This window comes from Rhinopithecus bieti, unplaced genomic scaffold, assembly GCF_001698545.2.
Source record: "Rhinopithecus bieti isolate Rb0 unplaced genomic scaffold, ASM169854v2 scaffold_9876, whole genome shotgun sequence".
NCBI lineage: Eukaryota > Metazoa > Chordata > Mammalia > Primates > Cercopithecidae > Rhinopithecus > Rhinopithecus bieti.
The window spans coordinates 453,104-474,057 of NW_016806295.1; the positions used below are offsets into that span (position 1 = coordinate 453,104).

General features: G+C 54.8%; 1 protein-coding gene across 3 annotated transcripts in view; it reads left to right on the forward strand.

The window, feature by feature from the left end:
- The first annotated feature begins 166 nt into the window (after positions 1-166).
- The window catches only part of KLF13 (KLF transcription factor 13), a 49,390-nt gene continuing 28,602 nt past the window's right edge, over positions 167-20,954 (forward strand). Inside the window, exon 1 of one of the 3 annotated variants that reach the window (XM_017875398.1) lies at positions 167-832. In XM_017875398.1, coding sequence (XP_017730887.1) covers positions 814-832 — 19 coding nt within the window. In that variant the 5' untranslated portion in view covers positions 167-813. Of the gene's footprint in view, positions 833-11,416; positions 11,584-13,514; positions 13,564-20,954 lie in introns of those variants that run through there. The other 2 variants (XM_017875396.1, XM_017875397.1) reach the window with 2 other exon arrangements.

The window sequence follows — 20,954 nt, forward strand, 5'->3', positions numbered from 1 at the left end:
CGCCGGGCACGCCCCTCCCCGGGCGCGCCCGAGTGGGGCCGCGGGGCGGATGTAGTCATCTGGGTCGGGGGCGGGGACCCCGCCCGGCCGGGGGGCGGTGCTGGCAGGTGCGGACAGCCTGGGTGTGGACCGCAGGCGGCACTCGTGACGGTGGGGCGCCCGGTAGCGGGGGCAGGGGACGCTCTCCGGGGTCCCTCCTAGTCTCCTCCCCCGCCTCCCGGGCGCGCGCTCAGGAGGGGAGGGGCCGGCCCCCGGCGCGCGGCGGGCGAAGTTCACGTAGGGACAAGGCTTCCTTCGCCACTCGGCACATTCTCCGCTCTCTTCTTCCTGTAATTTTTCCAGCGCTCTAAGGTTTAATTTGTCGTAACCAGAGTCAGCGGCGGCGCTGGGCGATGCGGGGGGCGGTCCCGGCTCCCGCTCCCCGCCTGCGGCTCTTTGTGGGAGCCCCCGCCCAGCCGGCCGGCGGGGGCGCGCCCGGCCCTAGGGCTCTTCGGCCTCGCAGCTCTCTCTGGAAAGGAATGCCTTGGCTGCTGCCTGGCCTCCGTGCTGACCTCTCGCCTGCCCACCTCTTACCTGCTCTGGGCTGGTGCGCGGCGCGCGGCACCTGCGCCAGGGCGGGCGCTGAGCCTCCAGCCTGGGGATCACCGCCCGCCCCCGCCAGCCCAGCGGCAGCAGTTCCCACGCCCGACCCGATACTTTGTACTTGATTCATCTATGGCGGTTCCTTCCCCCCCTTTTTGTTTCGTTTTTAACACAAAGATGAAAACGTTTTAATGGACGGCAATCCTCCCCTATTTTGGTGTGAAGAATTATATGCTTCCCCTGAGCTCACGTGAGTTCTTCTGTGACACTCACCTTTTCTGGGGGCAGGCTCAAAACTCATGTACTGAATATTGTTGCTTTGTGACCAAGGGTGGTAGTCTCTCATTTGTAAAATAGTTCACGTAGTGATTAAAAGACATAAAAAGAACCTGCAGCCTTGGAGACCAAAGAGTTGAAGGCCCCCTTTTTCCCGGTACATTTGGAACTGAAAGGGCCCGAGGTCTGCAGGTGAGGCTTTCGAATTTCGGACTTTCACTGGAGAGGCTGTTGTGGCCGCCCCAAACCGCGTGGCAAGTGATGGGATAGAGAGTGAGAGCGGGGCCATTTCTAGGCATTCGGGGTCAGTTAAGGGTGTGGGGGCTCAGGTTGGGGGTGGGGATCAGTGTGGATTCAGAGTTCAGCTCGGGACGGCTGCAGAGTGGGTGTGGCCCTGGGGGAGGGGCCAGGCAAGGCTAGGCTGGGCTCGGCTCCAGGTGGACCCTGAGTATCGGGTGGGGGCAGCGCTTGGGGCGTGGCTGGGGTTGAGATCCGCTTTGGGGGACGATGCCCGTGTTGGGCGGGATACTTAATGTTCGGGAAATTTTTCTACAGCCCCTGTCAGGGTGGCCCGCCACTCGGCAGCACCGGTAGCTGGGAATTGAGGGGGGGGGCCGAGGGGAGGGGCTCGCCGTGGTGGGCGGGGCCGGCTCGTCAGGGCCTCAGCCCTGGGATGTCTTCCTGGTGGGTTCACCTCCGGCTTCAGGCTCTGGCCCCGCGGGAGCCCCTTGACTAGAATATTGGTGCAGGGGCGCTGGAGACTCGGGCCTCCCGCCGTAGGTGGGGCCAGTTTCCTCGGAGCGCCTGAAAACCGAAGGCAGGCAAAAGAGAATGGAACAAACCCTTTGAGTGTTTGCAGTGTGCTACAAGTGTCCATTTTTGAAGCAGAGGAACTGTTCCACCCTTCAGGTGTGCAGACTTCAGAAGTGCTACCTCCAGGGTGGAAACTGGCCTCCAAGTCGGGAGTGCACAGGGCTCCGGCAGCGGGGTGGCGGGGAGTTGGGAAGAATGCAGATTTCCAGGCCCCTGATGCCGACTAATACACACAGTTCCAGCCTGCAGCTGGGAATGCGTGTTACCGGTACCCCGGGTGACCCATTATGAGGGTTGCACTGCCCAGAAACCTGCCCCTGGAGGGAGTCTGGTTCAGCACCTGGCGGAGGGCACCCCTGGGAAGCCCATTTCCAGCTCCTGCCAAGGTGTACAGAGCGTAAGTAACTGGTGTTCCTCAAGGGAGAAGAGGAGCATCTTGCAGAAGGAAGAAACCCAGGCAGACCTCAGGGATGACTGAGAAGGCAGGCCACGAGGGGATAGCTTTGCTGCAGCCATGGGCTCTGAGCTGTCCGTGGTTTGTGGGCCTCTAGCAGCATTGTGGGGTCTCTGCAGTCAGTGACGGAGGTCATGCCGAACCCTGTGCTCTATTAGGTGCGGGAAGGTGCCCCCGCCCCGCTTCCCGCATCTCCAGGATCCACAGTAATTTCATGGCAGAGGGTGAATATCAAAACCAGGAAGGTAGCCAGCTGCTCTGTGCTGTTCCTCTGTGACCAGGGACCGGTTCCCAGATCTCCCTGCAACTTAGTGATGTCCGCCCTGACCACCTGCAAAGTCTTCAGGGAAATGAGGTCAAGTATGTGAAGACCCTTTGGGAAATGCAAGGGTCAGCCTTGACTCTGGAGGCACTTGTGGTCCCTCGGCCGCGGCTCTGCTCTGGTTTTCCACCGCCACTGTCTGAACAGTTGCATGCTGAGAGCTTTCTGTCCTGGTTAGCTGTGTAGCAGTGTGGTCTCCCACTCCCACTCTCCCAGGAGTTATTCTGTGGACACATTGGTCTCTGTCACATTTAGGTTATTGTTGATGTTATAACGAATGCATAACACCAAACCTAGAAAAGCATCTTTGCAGCTTGTGCTACTTTATTATTTGGCCAGTTAGAACTTCCCAGTCCAGATCTGGAAAGTTTGCTAAAAGGGGCGTAGGGGAGTAGCAAGACCAGGAGCAGATTTTCTTGGAGACTGAGGTGCTTTGATGCAGAAATTCAAGGACTTACCTTCGGACAGGTCAGGCTGGGGCCCTCTTGAGGGCAGACTGACTCCCCAGATCCTGCCTCTGGAGAGGTCCTGCGTGTTGTCCTGAATGGGGAGACTTGGCAGGCCCCCAGCAGAATGGCCACTTGGTCTTTCTTGGCAGAGAAACCCTGAATACATTACTACCTATTTGTTCCCAAAAATAATTGTTTTCAAAACTGCTCTGTGCCCTGTTTTCCCTCCAACACTGGAGCTAAAACATCTCTCTGCATGCTGGGCTCTCTCTGGGTTCTGGGGGTTCCACGGAAAGGTGAGCATAGTGGCGTACACAGCCTTCCCTCCTGCAGAACCCGAGGCATATTTGTGGTCACCTGGCCCTGTTTGGGGTGGAGGAGGGAAGTAGAGTAAGATCATATTCTGTCAGCCATTTCCTGTGATAATTTGGGTGGGGTTAACCTGAAATTTATCTACCACTGAAGCAGGGATTTGATCCTGACAGATTATCGCGACCCCTCCCCCAAGGCACACTCTGGCTTTAGAGGCTTGTTTCCAAGTACACTGTTCCCTGAGCACCCTGCAGATGCTCCCTAATGCTGCCTCGGAAAGCAGAGCAGAGGACATCTTGGTGGGATCTCCTTTACCCAGGGTAAAGCCAGGCTTGTTGGTGGCCTGTGCCTTGTTCAGAGACCACACAGGCCAGTGGCTCAGCATTTCCACCCCTCCCTCTCACACCTTCGCAGTCCCAGGTTGCCAGTGGCCCTAGTTGTGAAACTCCTGAAACAATGCAGAAGTGTATGCAGCATGGGAGGTGCCAGCCTGCACCACCACCAAACCACTGTTACCCCACATTGGTGTTTTTCTTTACAGACCTTCTAGATGGATTTGCACTTATGCATACATGTGTATCCACACAGACATTTTGAAACATGCGTAAATAGGATCCTAGCGAACATCCCACTGCTGGCGTTTTGTTCTGTGTGTGCTTAAATGAGGCATCTTCATTCTTTTTCCCAGCCACATGGTATTCCAAGATGTGGTTATATGGCTGTATTGTAACTTATTTACCCTTCACTTATGGACAGGACAGCTACATTGCCTTTTTTTGTTTTTTGCTATTACAAGTTGTGTTTCAGTGGACTCTGAGGTGTGTGTGTCTTGGTGCAGGGGAGCTGGCATTTCTGTAGGATTGAGATCTAGTGGTGGCATTAACAGGGTTGATCAGCGTTGGTGAAATTTGTTGTGGAGTTACTATGTTATGTTTTTAAAGGAAGTAGACCGCAGTTGTTGGTCCCCCGCTCCCCCGAGGGAGAGACCTATTGTGTCACCACTCCACCTTCTTGAAAATGTTTACTTCTCCCAGTTCTCCTTTTTTATGTGTGTGAGAACATTGAGAACATTTAAAACAGTACCAGCAAAACTACTGTCACTCCCGCACGCCTGGTGGCTGGCTCTCCTGGCCATCTTCAGTTCTGGTTTTACAGAGATTGGAGAGTGTGTGGTGGGCTCTCAGCCCCGGAGCAGTTGGTTGGGGGCTGGTGTGGTGTTGTCTCTGCCCCCACTCCCCACTCCGCTGAAAGCGGGCTGGAGGCCGTGCTGCCTGAGCCAACTGATAGGAGGCAGTTCATTAAACCAGTAGCCTGTGTCTGGGGCTTCACATGTCTGGAACACAGCAGAGATGGGGGCCCGATCCTTCTGAGTAGGTGCCATGAAGCCCACTTCTCAAGCTCTGACAGCCTCCTGCCCTTAGGTCCTGTTGGCTCCCACTTTACACATAGTTTTAATCTGATTGGTTACTGGGGAAGGGCGAAAGACATGGATAGCAGCTAAAGGCAGGGGAGGAAACAAACCAGCAGGTTGTTAACATATGTGTGTGTAAGTCTGTGTGTTTAAATAGGTCATGAAGAAGCCCTGCACTCAACCAGCGCTGGAACAAGCGTGGGGCCATTTGTGGAGGGGCACATGTGTCTCCACAGCAGTCCCTGAGGTCTGCATGAGAGACCCTGGAATAACTAACGCTCTAGCAGGGATCTTGAGATACCAAGGCACTGTGAAGTGTGTTCAGTTTGTGCTTTCAGGAAGCAGTTAAAATAGTTTTAAAAATAAAAACTTCTAGAATGGTGCACTCAGCTCTCACAATCCTAAGACTTCCAGACTGTTTGCTCTAGGGGCCAGGCATCGTTTTATTTGTATTAGTTTACATCAAGCTATCTAATCTTCACCAGGACCCTGTGAAGTAGGCTGTCTTATTATTACCACATTTCAAATAAGCTAAGGCTTCGATGCCTTAGGAGTCATGCCCAAGGTCACACAGTAAGTGAAGGTGGAACTGGGATTGGAACTGGGGCTTGCGCCTGGGCAGGCGCTCCTGAGGTGGGTGTACCTACTGTGTCCTACTGCCACTCCTGTCTGGATCAGTGTTTCAGGTGACTGCAGGTGAGCAGGGCCCTGTGGTAGTAGAAACCTGGATGTCCCTGGTACACGGTTTCCCGCACAGATTTTTGCTGCTGCTTGAAGATTGAGGGAGTAGTACAGTGAACACTCCAGTACTCTTCCCATAGGGTCATTGGATCATATTTTGCCACATTTTTCTCCTTTCTTCCTTCCCTTTTCTTTCTAAAGAAAGAAAATTAATTTTCGTCTATATTTTTTTCCCTTTTCCATCTCACCTCTCTCTTTAACTTATATATTATCTGATACACAGTCCATATTCAGTTCCCCTGGTGATTCCTAAAATGTCCATTATAGGATTCAGGATCCAGTCAATCACACGTTGTGTTTGGTCATCCTATTTAGTTTCTCTTAGCTTAGGATAGTTTCCCATCTTTTGGTCTTTTATTATATTACAGTGGCATTTGAAGGCCCGAAGCCAGTTGTCTTGTAGAGCAACTCACAATCTGGATTGGTCTGATTGTTTCCCATGATCAGGTCTGGTTTAAACAAATTTTGGTTCAAAATATGGCACAGGTGATGTTGGGTACTTCCATTGCATCATGGGGGCGGGGACATGGGATATTAGCCTGTCCCACTGCAGGATCACATGGTTAAGGTGGGCGACCAGGCTCAGCCCGTTCCATCCAGCTGGTTGGTTTCTACTCCATCTTCCAACTTGCTTGACTGGACAGATGTTGGGGGTTGGATTCAGCTTTGGAAGGCTTTCGAAGTCAAAGGACCGACTGGAGGAGGCCTGGGGGCTCCTTTCCCCAAACAAGCAGGGCACCTTGATTTTCCTTTGAATGAAAATGGCTCCAGGTGGTATGAATAGCCAGCTCAAGGGTAGCTGTGAGAGTGTTCTTGGTCAGCCCGCCTGAATGCTGGCCCTGTGGCCACAGGCAGCCTGTCTCCCAGGGCTGGGGAGGCCCTACGACGGGTGACACCTTCAAAGTCCTGGTCTTTATGTGCTTTCAAGAAATAAACAAAAATTGTGCTAAGTCCACACACCTGAGCCTGTTTTTCTTTCTTTTCAAAGCCCCAAATGGGATTATTTTCTTGAGAAGTCAACTTCCGGTCGAGATGGGACTAGACTCTCCAGCTTGGCGATTCAAAAGCAGCCGCTGTGCTGTGTGGCTGGGGTTGGGGTCATGGAGACAGCCACCAGTGCAGTCCTTGGGGTGGGAGATACTGAGTTCAGAAGGCTTTGGACACTTTTCTGGGCCAATATGACGGGAACTCGAACTTGTTTTACTCTTGGCATCAATTGGGCACTGGGCACAGAAGAAATCCTCACCCAACCAAAAGCTCTGCCATTTGGCCGTGAACACACACGTATGCCTCCATATCCACGTACATGTGTATAAACACATGTGGGTGTGTGTGTGAGTGGACGTGGCACCCTGCTCATGCTTGCTGAACGGAGGAGCATGCACACCTGGAACATAGTGGCTATGTGGAACCTCTGACTTCTAGTTCAGTTTTAGATCTTAGGTCTGTCTTCACCCCCAGCCAATGTGGATCAGCTGTTTGTGAGTCAGGCTCTTGGGTGAGACATGGAGTTTGCTCAGTTCAAACTGGGGCTGTGGTGAAGGGGCTGTGCCTTCGCACCCTGCTGCCCCACCCAGCAGAGGGACCGGGCTCCTGTGTCCTCCACACTGCTTCAGTTCCCCCTCCTGATGCAGGGCCAGGCTGTGATCACCATTTGCTGTTGGGCATTGTGTGTGTGCGTGCATGTGTGTGTGTGTGTGTTTGTGTGTGTGTGGTGGCAGGGGTGGGGCAGGGGGAGGGCACAGCATGGCACCAAGCACCAGAAACTCAGCCTTGACCAGTCCCTGGTTTTTACCAACATCATTCTGGACAAACAAGACAGGGAGAGCGTTTGGCAAGGGGAGGATTCTGTTTATTGTTCTCCGTTTTTGAAGTTCATCACAAAAACACTTGCTAACCAGAAACTTGGCTACACTCCGTGGCCATTGGCCAGTCTGTCCCAAGGTGACTTGTTTGGAGAAGCACTGAGGCTTGATGCCTCAGATTAAATGTCCTTGTGCTGGTGCCACAGGGGTGTGGCCTACTCTGCATGGATGGGTGACCCTGGGTCCCCAGGCACAGGGCACAGGCTTGTCTCCTTGATGCTGGAGCCCACACTGCATCATGAAAGAGCTCTGCATGAATTGAAGGCCCAAAGCAAAAATCGCTCACCAAAGAGCATGTGGCTCAGAGCCTACCTCGGCCTCCTGTCTCAGGAGAAGCTTCTAAAGGTGGAGTTGTGGCACGTGCCTGTCTCCTGTGAGCACAGGCCAGGCGGGAGGAAGCTTGGGAGTGGGGAGAGGATGATGTGGGCTCAGAGGAACCACAGACTTCTCCCCCGACTCCAGCGTCCACTAGACACACATGGGAGGTGAGGTGATGCCTAAGCAGCCTGGCGAGTGGCCAGGGCCCTGGTTGGGGCCTCCTCACTCCCTTTTGGAGCACTGGCAGCTAATCCTTGGGGGTCTACCATCCTTTCCTGGTCTGGCCTCGTTGGAGGACTCATCTGCCTTCCTCCTGGAGTAAGGAGAGCCTGTGAACAAAGCAGTGACCCCAAGGCCTATGGCCACCGGGGATGGCAGGGGCGTTGTGCTTCCATATGTGGGTCCAAGCTGTGGCTGGGGAGGCCAAATGTCCTGGTATGTGGGAGGTGGTCAGGTGCTCCCTGGAGATCTAACAGGTATGCATGGGTTGGCGAGATCTGAGAGTCCTTGGGCCACACCTAAGTATGTGCAGGGCCTGTGATACAGCCAGAATTTCCTCCTCTAATAAACTCCCTCTCTGAGACTTTCTACTTGTCTTTAACTCTTTTATTGTCTAAATGCTCACTGTAAAGAAGAAGAATAAAGGGAACTTGGTTTAGGGCTATGGGTGGAAGTTAAAGTTAATGGCGGAGCATGGATGGGGTGTCTGCAAGGAATTGTTAGAAAGGAGATTGGAAATAGAGCAAAGGCATATGTAAGTTCAGAACCTGACTCCTTTGTCGACTGGGAGTGGGGCAGAGGGCATGGGTCCAGCAGGTCATTGGTCTCAGGTTACCAGAAAGGTGAAGGCTATTCACCCGGGCCATTGGCTGGGGATGCTGCTCAAAGCCAGGATCTGGGAGCCAGAGTCAGCACCTTGGGGTGCACCCGGGCATCATAGCAACAACAAACCCCAACACATTTTCATGGACCAGGGCAGATAAATGGGAGTTAATGACATGGTTGCCACACATCTGAATCTGGGATATGTAAATGTGACACACAGTCTGAGGGTTTGGCAGGCTCTCCATGGTCTTGCTTTGCGTATTTTGGCCTATCTGCTCTCCCGACTTACTGCCCGTTGTCCTCACCTGCATGACTGGCCATATCTGGTTTGCCTACTGGTCATTGAAGGCATCTATAGGGGTGCCATCTGCCCCCATGTCCCTTTCCTGCTAGGCATGCTAAGTGGCCCGGGGCAGGGCAGGTAGGGACTCAGATTCCCTCCATCCCATTGCTAGGATCTCACTTCCTTCCTCCGCCCGCCTTACACGTGGAAGGATTCTGCTGTGCTCGTCCACCAGTTGTCGTTTTTGTCTCTTAGCAGGGATGGTGGCAGGAGGACGCCTCACACAGCAGCACGTGAGGACCCACAGGGACTCCGGCCCCTTGCAGCTGTACGTTCAGAGGGAAGATGCCCAAGGTTTTATTATCTTTTCCAGAGTGCCCTTTTTTTCTGCTTGCATGGCAGGCCCTCTAAAATTACAGCCATAGGTTGTTTAATGACAGGGGTGCGTTCTGAGAAATGTGTCGTTAGGCAGTTTCGTCCTCATGTGAACATCATAGAATGTACTTATTATGCATACCTAGACGGCATAGCCTACTGCACACCTAGGCTGTATGGTGTAGCCTATTGCTTCTAGGCTACAAGCCTGTACCACATGGTACTGTCCTGAATACTGTGGGCAACTGTAACACAGTGGTAAGCATTTTGTATCTAAATATAGAAAAGGTACAATTAAAACGGGGTATCATCTTATGGGACCAGCCTCTCATCCCACGTGGACTGTCATTGTTTGAAACGTCATTATGTGGTGCATGGCTGTATTTTGCTGCTTGGCCTAAGGTGCCAGGGCATTCTCTGGGTAAGCCTGAGGGGCTTTGCAGGATACCGTGTTTTATCAAGGTTGAAATTCGTTGTAGCACTTTACACGGTGTCCCCTTTGCGGCTGACAGAGCAGGAGCCCTTCAGTGTCTACTGTCACAGGTGTAGAGCTGCTGTATTGGCGAGCAGGTGGGTGGTTGTCCTGAATTACTGTCAGGCTTTAGAGTCTTACAGGAAATACAGCCTTGGCTACTTATAGCTTGTGATTTGAAGTTTCCCTAATGATGGGCTGGGTAGTACACTTTAGCAGTTTGCTTTGGACAAATTGTATCATTCTTAATTTCACTCACTTTAGCCTCTGAGAAACTTCAAAGTTTGTTTCCCTGATCTTCCTAGTTGCCCTGGATTATGAGCCAAGCATTTGAATTCCTTTGCCCGTGTAGCACTGCACATGACCTTGGAAGATGTATACTTATGTGAGTGTGTGCATGTGTGTGCGTGTGTGTGTGTATATGCCCGTATTTGCGTGCGTGTGTGTGTGTGTGTGTGTGCGCTCGTGTATGCACATGCACATGTGGTCAGCCATGCAGCCAAGTCTCAGAACAGTCGTTCCACTGGAAGTAACCCAGTCTGGAGGCGTCTGGCCAGGTGGTGCAGTCTGCAGCACGATGTTTGTTTCTCCCAGCCCCGTGAACCCCAGTGGGGCTGGTCTCTACAAGAGCAGGGTAGGAAGCAGCAGTGCATGCCCAGCCGTGGCTGTGTAGGCAGAATCAGCCTTCAGGATGGAGGGTGGGACCCTGGAGCCATGCCCGAGTGTGTGTACCATTAGTCCCTGATGGGGCACTCCATCTTGGGCCATTCTGCCCCCTGGTCTCTCTGCTCCTCCTCTGCAAACCAGGGGGTCCAGCAACCTGTTGGGATCCTGGCCCTGGCCAGATTAATGGTTGGGAACTGAGCTCCTTGGCTGCCCAGCTGAGGTTCAGTGTGGCCCCATTCTCACTTCCTCTACTCCCCCTTGTACTCTGGGATCTCAGTATTTCTTTAAGAGTCTTGAGGGATTTCCAGCCGTCAGGACAAGCAGGTGGGTGGGTATGCAGGGGAGCAGACCCCAGGCGGCCTGAGGAGAGAGGGGGAAGGTACCCCTTCTTTGTGCTGTCTGTAGCTGCTCAGCCTGGGAGACACTGTGGGGGAGGCTGTGGCTTCCTCCTTCCGCCCTCTGGGGATGCCCTGGCGGCCTGTTCCTTGGGGTGTTGGGAGGAGGTAGCTTGGCTGACTGTCCCTGCTCACGGTCAGGGTCCTCCTACACAGCAGAACTGGAGGTAAACACTGGGTTGCCTTGGCAACTGGGCTGTACCGCAGCTCCAAGTGCTCCTGACTAGAGAAGTTCCCATTGTCTCAAGTTTCTAGGATGGGTTTCTATTTTGATTTTTTTTCTTTTTTTTTTTTTTTTTTAATTAGCAAGAATGACTAAGATACCAAAATGTCTGACCTGGTTTCTATAATTTCTTAATAAACATTTGTCTTCCCTTTATAGGAGGAATGTTTTAGTGATTCATTGACTTTTCTTTTAGACGGTGGCGAGGCCCTGGTGAGGCAGTGCGGGGGCAGCAAAGAGGGTCCCCCGCTGCCGACAGCTGGCATGGGAGGCTGGGAGAGCACTGGCCACAATCCAGGGACCAGGCGTTCTTACATAAACACCACACCAGGATTTTATTGGCTTTGAGGCTAATGAAGTTCCATGGAAAATTTTGGGGAGATGCCTTTCCCCTGTTGGGTGTTCAGATACCATAACCGGTGCTTCCAGAAGCTGTCTGAAGGCTGATGAGTCTGACTGAGCCCGAGAAGCGCCCTCCCACCCAGTGCTGGACTCTCCTGCCAGAGGCCTGGCCCCTGCCTGCAGGTCAGGGCATGTGCTTGTTTATACCTTGTTGGTGATTGCTGTTAAATTCTAACTGCTCACGTAGGTAGCCTGGGCTGGCTGCACCCAGTGGATGGCCTCCCGCCCCCCGGCCTGCTGTCTCGTGGGAGTGCCCCAGGTGGCACTTTGCTGTGGGAGATGCAGCCGCAGGCTCTCACACAGGCCTGACCCTTCACCTTGGATTTTACTGGGCTTCCCTGCTTTGCCCACCCATGGATTATCTTGTACAGAGTCACCCCCCCACCATGGAGGAGCCAGGTGAGGATACAAGGAAGTGGCTTTGTTTATTTTACTATCAGTAGGGCTGACCCAGGTTGCCCTGGTGGGTGGTGTGTCCTGTGAGCCTCTCTGCCTCTAGGCCTGTTTCCAGGGTCTCGTCTTCATTGTAGACCTGCAGGTCTATTTGGGTCCCCTCTCACGACTGAGGCAGGCTGAGGATGTGCTGAGTTGGGCTGGGCTGCCTCCTGGGTCCTCTCTCCACTGCCCTCGCGGCCATCCTCAGGCATGAACCTGCCTAAAAAGTCTCTCTCTGCAGCAGCTGCCGTGGCAGTTGCCAAGGGAGCTCAGCACTAAAAAAAAAAGTTCAGATTTGCTGCATTTGTTTTAGAATCAGTCCCTGGTGTTGCTTGTGCACACCCTAAGCCTCCTGGCCTTTCCAGGTTTCCCTGTTGAACAGGCAACTCTCCTGCAGTTGGGTGGCACAGGGCTGTGGCGAGGGCCCCAGCATCCCTCCTCACCTGGGTGCTCACTTTCTTGTCATCCTTTCTCTCTTTGTAAAGCAGAAACAGTCCTGCCAACATCACCTCTTTCAAAGATGTATGCAGAATTTGATTTTTTTTTTCCTGGAGAATGTACTTTTTATAGTATTTAAGAAAAAACTCGTGCTGGGCATGGTGGCTCATGCCTGTAATCCCAGCACTTTAGGAGGCTGAGGCCGGAGAATTGCTTGAACCCAAAAGTTCGAGACCAGCTTGGGCAACGTGATGAGACTCCACTAGGCATGGTGGTGCACACACCTGTAGTCCCAGCTGCTCAGGAGCCTGCAGGCAGGAGGATCACTTGAGCCCAGGAGGTGGCAGCTGCAGTGAGCCACGATCTTGCCACTGCACTCAAGCCTGGGCGACACGGGGAGATCCTGTCTTAAAAACAAAAGAAAAAGGTCTCAAGTCGAAGGTATTGAAATAGTATTGGAACGTGTTAAAGGAGTCCAAAACATGAGCACACTTGGGAGTTCCTCGGGAGACCCAGCGCCCCTGTGCGCTGTGTTCGTCCTGACAGTTTGGGCTCTGGACCTGGAGCCCCGAGTCATTGCTGTGTCTCTCTTATTGGACCACCTCGTGGAAGTTTGACTCCACAGATGTTGTATTTGCGTGGCCTTCCTTGGGAGCCTCTCAGTGTTTTATTTTTCATCGGAGAAAAGCCTTGTTGTCTGATCGTTCTTTGTTATCTGAACAGAGGCACTGTGGCGTAGTGATGAAGAGCCCTGGCCTCGGAGTGGGACAGGCTGGACCCAGCTCTGGGTTTTCACTGGGAACTGGGTCTGGTCATGCTGCCTCTAGGAGCAGAGGGGTAGAACGTGGGTGAGGCACCCAGTAGGAGGGATGTGTGCGTGTGTGTTCATGTGTGTGTCGGGTGAGGTAAGTGGTGACTAACTTGCAAGAGCAGAATTTCACCCCCTGCAGTATTGTTCATGGGCACCTGAATGAACAGACAGGTTTGCTGTCTTCTCAGACTCAGAACTTTTTTTTTCCTTTTGAGGCTGGGACAATTCAGAACTTTTTTTTTTTTTTTTTTTTTTTTTTTTTTTTTGAGGCTGGGTCTCAGTCTGTCACCCACGCTGGAGCGAAGTGGTACGATCTTGGCTCACCACAGCCCCAAACTCCTGGGCTCACACTATCCTCCTACCTCAGCCTGCCAAAGTGCTGGGACTCCAGGTGTGAGCCACCACACCCAGCCCAGAACTACTGTGTTAAAGCAGGTGCTGGGTCACTTTCCAGGATCCTCACAGCCTGCTCTGAGCCCCACTTCCCAGAGTCATCCTGTGACACAGCATGTGGGGTGAAGCTCCCGGCATCTCCAGCCTCAGCTTCTGTGTCTGTATCCTCCTGGATAAACCCAGACTGGCTGCAGAAAAGTGGTACAGTCTGTGAGCTTCTGTGAGCATCCTGTTGTTGCTATGGAGACCCTGTTGCTAGGCATCAGGCATGCTCAGACTAGGGAGTGGTGACCCCGTCTCAGGTGAGCCTCACGTGTTACCAGGTAACCAACCCCTCTCGGGTACCAACAAGCTGTACCTGGCCAAACTCTTTAATCAGCAGAAGTAGCTGAACTGAAACCTCAACCTCAAGGTGAAAGACTGAGTTCCCAGAAGTCAGAACAGTTCTGGACAAGTCCACCTGTCTGAGGTGGCCTTGAAGGCTGCCCTGCACCCTGTGTCCGTAGTCTTGGGCAGTCTCACAGGGACAGAAGAGACTGTGCCTGCAGGTGGCCATGCTATCCTGCCGAGTGACCCCACCCCAACGGAAGGACTTTCTGAGACCAGGCAGTCTTGGGTGAGAATGCCGGCTGCCCTCCCAGGGACGCAGTGCCCTGCTGGGTGGCCCGCCTCCCCTCCCAAGGTCCAGGCACCATGATGGGTTTCTTAACTGACAGCTCTTTAGTAGAGAACAACAGAAATCTTGTTTGCAGCAAAACTTGCCTCACTCGACCACTTTATAACAACTCCTTCAAGTGGGGCGAGCTCATCGCTGCCGTTGGCATCTCAGGCATCAGCAGCCCAGAGAATCCCACTCAGGACTGAGGTTTGCTATTTTTGTGTCTCGCCTGGGCTTCGCTCGTTTCCACAGGCATTCCACTTCTTGTTTACAGGAGTAATTGCCTTCATGAGCTTTGGGCCATCTGCGGATATATGTATTTTTTTCTTTATTTTCTTTCTTTTTTGGGGCAGCAGTTCTGTGTTTGCAAATATGAGGATTGTTTCCTAAAGGGAAGCATGAGGCCTTCTTGAGGCTGGCCTCTTGGCTGCTGAACCGGGCCTTTGCACCCCTTTCCTGCTTTATTTCCGTCTTCCTGTGAGTGTATTTGGTATGGAAGTGCTTCCTGTGGTCAGAGGTGAACATTTGGAGTGACTAAGGAGAGCATGGCCTTCCTTGCTCTCCCAGCATCTGATTGCTCCGCGGACACTTGTGCGTGTTCCCCAGGCAGGGCCAGCCTGCTGAGGGGGTCCGGGCCTCTCCTGGCCATGGGGTTTCCACGTCCGCCTGCTGGCCAGGCTCCTGTGCTTGGGGAAAGGAGGACGCTGAGGCACATACTGTCTCGTGCTCTGCTCTTGTGGTCGTGAGTGGCCTCTTCTCTCTTCTGCTCTGAGTGACTGGGTGTAGAGTGGCACCTGTGCTGGGGACTGTCCTGCACCCTTGCACAGGGCCTGCCGGCTCAGGTGTGCAGCAGACACCATCCTGGGAGAAACAGTGGCAGGGTCTGGGGTGGCCACATTTGAATGTTCTGCAGAGGCAGATGCCTTGGGGACTTCAGACTTGTCCCCATCCCTAAGGCGGGACGCAGTGCCCACAGACAGGCTGGGTGCACACAGCCTCCCAAACAGCCTCCTGCAGTCTTAAGTCTGCACACCTCCCAGCAGGTGTCGGCCTGCAGCAGTGGGAAGGAGACCAGCCTTCAGGCTGCTCACCTGAAGGGAGAAGGCACGGAGGCATGAGGGGTGCATCCAGCCTTCAGTGGGAATCCACAGGGGCCTGGGTGCTGACGGGCACTGGCAGAGTCTGTGCACACCCTTGCTGTCAGTCTCCTGAACCACAGTAGCAAGAACTGGATTTCACATTAGGTGATAATGTCCAGCTTCAAGAAATGACCTGGAAAAGTTTTCTACTTAAACTGCCCGTTGTTGTTAAGAGCTGGTCAGCTCTGGCTTTCCAACAGCGCACACAGCCCTCAGGCCAAGCTGAGTCCTGGTGTGGGGATATTCCCACTGACTGCGGGTCGCCGTGACTCCACAGGGAAGGTCTCCTTGGAGAGGTCTGAGGCTCTGGTGCATGAATGAACCTGCTCCTTAGTCTTCCCTGGGAGACTTCTTGATCCCCTGTCCCCACCCATACTTTTGGTCACTTGTCAGTCTTTGTATAATGCGTTCAGTGTTTCTCCCTATGAGGCCGCAGCAGAGACAGGAGAGCCACACATTGCAAGTCACCTGTGCCTGGTTGCTGCCCTAAATACTTACTCTGCACAAATGGCCTGGCTCTCGGGTGACTTTGGCCCTGGGGGATGTTCTCCAACCCCCTGGGACAAACACCTGCCAATACTTAGCAGTTACCTCCTGCTGGCTCTGGGTACCCATACCACCCGGGGCCTGTCACTCCAGCTCCAGAGGTGAGGCTCTCCCCACACCCGTACCCATCTCTGTGCAGATGGAGACATCCCAGATTCGCCCCTCCAGCCTGTGTCAGGAGGATAGTGGGCACCTAGGCTTGCCCCTCTTTGGGGCAGGACTGAAGGAGTGTCAGCAGAGAGTGGCCTCCTTCACCTGCCTTTTAAGCCAGGGCATACTCTGAAAACATGCCATGGCTGGACGTTTTCATGTGTCTGGCTGGCAGGGGCTCCAGGGGAGGTGGCAGGGGTGCCCGGCACCAAGGCCAGGAATCCCCAGCCACCCCAGACAATTGCCAAGCTTGGCTTCTTAGTGCCTTGGCTGGTGGCCTTTGGGGGTGACTTCGTCCCACTGTCATGGCTGGCCCACGGCAAAAGGGGTCACCTGCTGCTTAGAAGCTGAGACTGGGCTGGGCCAGGCCAAGGGCCCTGTTTTTCTTTTCTGGGGATTGTGGGGGTTTGGGCCAATGGGGAGGGAGAGACCCCCCAAGGGACCATTATAGAATTTGCTGTAAGAACGTGGAGAAGGAGTTCTGGTCCTTGGGATTACAGATTTTCAGATTTTTATTCGAGACATAATGGAACCTTTCTTTTTACAAAATCTCCTGGAATCCAGTGCAGAAAGAGCTGGGAGGATTGCCGGGTGGGGCAGGATGAGGGTGGGAGGGGTTTTGACTTTGTCCTGGGGCTGTGCGGGATCCTCCCTGGGTTCCCCAAGGAAGCTGCCTGAGCGGGGAGGGAGGGGCCACAAGTAACCAGGAGCAGGCCAAGGCTCCAGGGTTCAGCCCAGGACAGCCAGGCTAGGTGCAAGCCAACCGTGGGGACTGGCCAGCGAGTCTGAGCTGTTGCAGTTTGGGGCAGGTGCCTTCCAGGCTGTGTGAGTCAGGGTCCGCTCCTGGCCCTTCTGAGGGTGCCACCCTGGCCTCCCCACCTTTGAGCAGGTCAGGGGGTGGGTCTGGGCTCCATAGGGCTGGTCAGGAGGAGGCAGCTGTGAGATCCCGGACAGAGCCAGGAGAGGAGCAGGACAGATGACAGGCAGGCGTGCTGCATCGGGCTGGGACTGTGGGGTGTCGGCGGACAGGGGTGGAGCGGGGTCTTGGGCATTCCTCACTCATTGCCTGAGTGTCATGAGGGGCCTGGCCTTGGCTGGTGTTTCTGTCCCTTGAGGGCATGGTATCTGAGGGCAGGGCCATAGGCCCTGCCCTGTGTGCTGCTCTGGGGGCCTGGAGGCCTGTGTCCCCACCCCAGCCTGCCTTTGCCCTCCTGTACCTCTGGCCTGTGTCTTGCCCCTTCGGGTACCTGCCTGGAAAGCACTGGAGTTGGGGGCAGATCCTGCCTTGAGTGACCACCGCGTGCCCAGCAGCGAGCAGCAGAGGATCTCTAGGAGTGTGGTGGCAGGGTCCCCTCCTGAAACTGACAGGAAATCCGTGAGTGTGAGGATTGGGTGGAGTGGAGAAAGCCCAGGAGGTGCACCATTCCTTTGGCCCCCAGCCCCCTCACCAGGGGACCCTGCTCTGCTCTTGTCTCCCAGTGGCCCTACGTGGGCAGCATCATGCCTGGCTGTTGCAGTTGTGAGGCCGCAGCCTGAGACTGACCACACCAGGGCTTAGTGTGCTTAGTTCTGACCCGGGCGTCTGCCCTGCCAGCCTGATGTAAAGTCGTCAGATGCTGTGGGCCACACGAGGTCATATTTGCACCGTCAGTTTACCGGGGGCAAATGACTTGCTGAGGAGGGCTGCAACTGCTCCCCACCTCTCACCCCTGGTTGTCTCTTTTGCCTGGAGGGTACCGTTTGTAGGCACTATTAGGGGTTCTGGTTCTAGAGGGAGAGTATCTGAGCTCAGAGGGAGTGCGGCTCCACGAGTGTGCCCCTGTGTGCCAGCATCTGGCACAGGCGTGCGTGAGCCCCTCTGTACAGATGCCTGCCTCACGCTGAGAGGCCCACAGCCCAGGCATTTCTCTCAGGAGCCCCCGCGAACCCTGACGGGAACCCAGAGCTGTTGTGCACAGAACACCAGGTCAATGATCTTGACTCTGTTTCTGGGAAGATTACCCATCTGTGGCTTCCAGAAAACACCTCTTCTTTTTTTCTGAAACTCACAGCCTTCGCCCCTGACCTCCTGTCCTCTGCTTTTCTCTGAGGCCAGAAGGAGAGATTTCCACATGGGCCCCTCACCCTGGCCACAGGCCTGAGCTCCTGCACAGCAGCTGCTGTCCTTCCCCTTCTGGACTGGTCCACTCTAACCTGACCCATCCTCTTTGGTAAAGAGTATGATGGACCCCCCACCCCTGTTACCAGTATTCAGCCACCCTGGAACTGTGGCCACCCACACAGCAGTAGAAAGCCCCCAGGCCAGAGCCCCAAGGCCTCTTGCTGCCCCCTGCCCCAGCTTTCTCAGGAACTGGGGCGTCCCCTCCTTGCAGGCCCTGCAGGCTGACTTCTGTGTCACATAGCAGCCTTCACTTCCGTATCTTTCTTTCTCTTTCAAAGGCATCGCCTTCAACTGGAAGAAGAAATGAAAATACCATCTGTGCCTCGAAATCTTTCTGTTTCTAGACAGGGACATCCCAGGCACTTGGTGGTGGGGCCAGGGCTCCTGCTTGCCATAGGTGGGCTGTTGGCTTGCAGGCCAGGCTCCTGCCTGCCACCACTCTGCACCCTCTGTGCTGGCGGCATCAGGGAGGGTCTGGGAAGATGCAGACTGGACGTGTGGGTTGGGTGGGCCAGTAGGGGAGAGGGGCAGCGTAGGGTCCTGAGTCTGGGGGCAGGAGCAGACTGTGTTAGCAAGCATGGGTGAGGACCTTGGTTCCCCCACCTGCTGGCTGTCATCGGGGCTGGGACGAGGTCAGGTCTGTGACAGGGCGTGGCACCGAGCCCAAGCAGGTAGGGGAATTTGAGGACCTGTGAAGCTAGAAGGTCAAGCAGGAAATTCAGGGTTTGGACACCCTCCTGGGATCAGCAGGCATTCCCCCTTCATTGCTCTGCTGGTAGCACCAGCCTTCCCAGAAAAAGGCTTCTTTGGTAGGGCCTGGGAACCCCCTGGAGGGATCAGGGCGACCAGCTTCTTTGCTGAGCCCCACCGGGACATCATACCTCAGGAAGAGGCTGTCCTTGGTTCTCCTGGTGGGGAAAGGGAGCTGTGAACAAGGCTTCCCCCTGAGGCAAGGCTGGGGGCGGGCAGTGGAGACTGGAGGCAGAGAGGAGCTACCCAGGCTTTGCGGCGCGTGGGTGGCAAGCCTTCTAGAACCTGTGTGTGCTAGCGTCAAAGGGGACCCTCAGGCTGGGTTGGGAGGGGCCCCACCTTGACTGTGGTGATGAGAGGCAGGATGTGAGGCGCAGGGGGTGACTCTGCCTTGGAAGCGCTGCTCATGAGGGATGGGGGTTTCCTATAGCAGGCCCTTAGCCAGCGGGGCCGCAGGGTAGGGGAGAGAGGCAGGGGCAAGTGTGACTTGGGAGGTCAAGGCAAGAAATGGCTAAAGGAGAAGCGGGTGTCTCAGTGGCTGGGCCCAAAGGCTGCCATCCTGTGGTAGCAGCTTGAGGGGGGCCCAACCTCTTAGGTCTGCCCTCGCACGCCCTCCAGCCTCTGGGGCCCTGGGGCGGCATATAGGCTGCAGGGGTTGGGGGCTGCCTCTGTGGTAGTGGCTGCAGCGCTGGTGGAACAGGAAGGTGTGTTGTTGGCTTCTCCTGGACCACACCCCCTGAGGATGACACCTCCCAACACGAGGAGAGAGCTGCGCTTCTCAGTGCGTTCCGGATCTCAGGCTTCATTGTCTCCAGCCTGGCCTTCTCGGCCACTCCACATGAGTCTCCCTCATTGTGGAGGCTTCTTCCTGCACTTTCTGGGACCTTTATTTCTGAAGGCGGGAGGCAGGCCTCGAACCCCAGGTGTACTTGCTGGTGGAGGAAAGTGGAAAACACAGGCTTTGTGGGAAGACAGGACACCATTCCTCCTCCCATGGATTGCCTGTGGAGCTGGGACAGGAAGCTTGCTACTCTTGTCAGAATGACTGTGGAGGGTGACTGGAGGGTGATGCCTAGAAGAGGGAGCAGTACACAGGAGCACAGGCGCCCCTCTTCATCTTGGTTTTGTACTAAAGGGGCGGCAGAACCCAGAGGGCCTGGCTGTGTCAGCCCAGCCTCCAGTGCCTTCCGAAAGGAAAAAACCATGCATGGCACGTAGGCACACGCGCACGCCGCACCACATACTTTTTATTAAAGTATACATGTGCTACAGACCATTTAAGTACAGAAAAGCTAAAAGAAGAAATTAAGTGGCACCCACAGTTTTCCTTCCCAGACAGGACTGTTGCTTGGCCCTGTTCTCACTGAAAACCTGCCAACATGGAGCCCAGGAAGCCCCTCCTGGCAGCCAAGGGTGTGGCCCTGGAGTCACGGCAGCCTGCCTGCTCTGGCCACCGATGTCCGCATTTTTTAGACCCTGGAGTCCTGACTGCATCTCAGGCCACAGTGCCTTGGCCTCCAGCGGGGTGTCTCGGTGCTGGCATTGTAGAGTTGAAGCACCACCCCGGAGCCGTGGCGGAGGCCCAGTGTGCTGCTGTAACAGAAGTACTGGAGATGGGTGGCAAATAAACAACAAGTTTATTTTCATAGTTCTGGAGGCTGGAAGTCCAAGATTAAGGTGCTGGCAGATTCTGTATCTGGTGAGGAACGGCTTCCTGGTTCGTAGACAGCGGTTTTCTTACTATAACGTCTCATGGTAGAGGGGACGAGGGGATTCTCTGGGGTCTCCTTTCTAAGGGTACTAATCCCATAAGGAGGGCCCTGTCCTCATGACCTTAGCACATTCCAAAGGCCCCACTTCCTAAGGCCACCCATCACGCTGGGAGTCAGGGCCGCAGGGTGTGGGTTTCAGGAGGCACGGACGTTCAGCCCGTAGTGCTCAGCGTTCTTGCCTAACCACGGAGTGCAGATGGCGAGGTGCGGTGGGGTACGGTATCCTCTGCAGGCCTACTCCCCCCATTCATGGCAGCTTTTTTGCCCCTTAACTTTGTAGGGCCACAGCCTGTGACTGTCACTTCATCTGGGGGAATCCCAGGACCCAGGGCAATGCTGCTGCTCATTTAGGGAGGGGAGGCTGACGCTGCTTTCCCTGTGAGCCACCTGTGCAGATTATGACGTGTTTCCCCAGAGCCTGGGATGGACTGACACTGGCGGGCCATGTGAGAGGCAGGTGCCCTGTCAGGCGGCAGTGGTACAGCAGCGCTTTCCTCGATGGAACGGCCACTGTGCC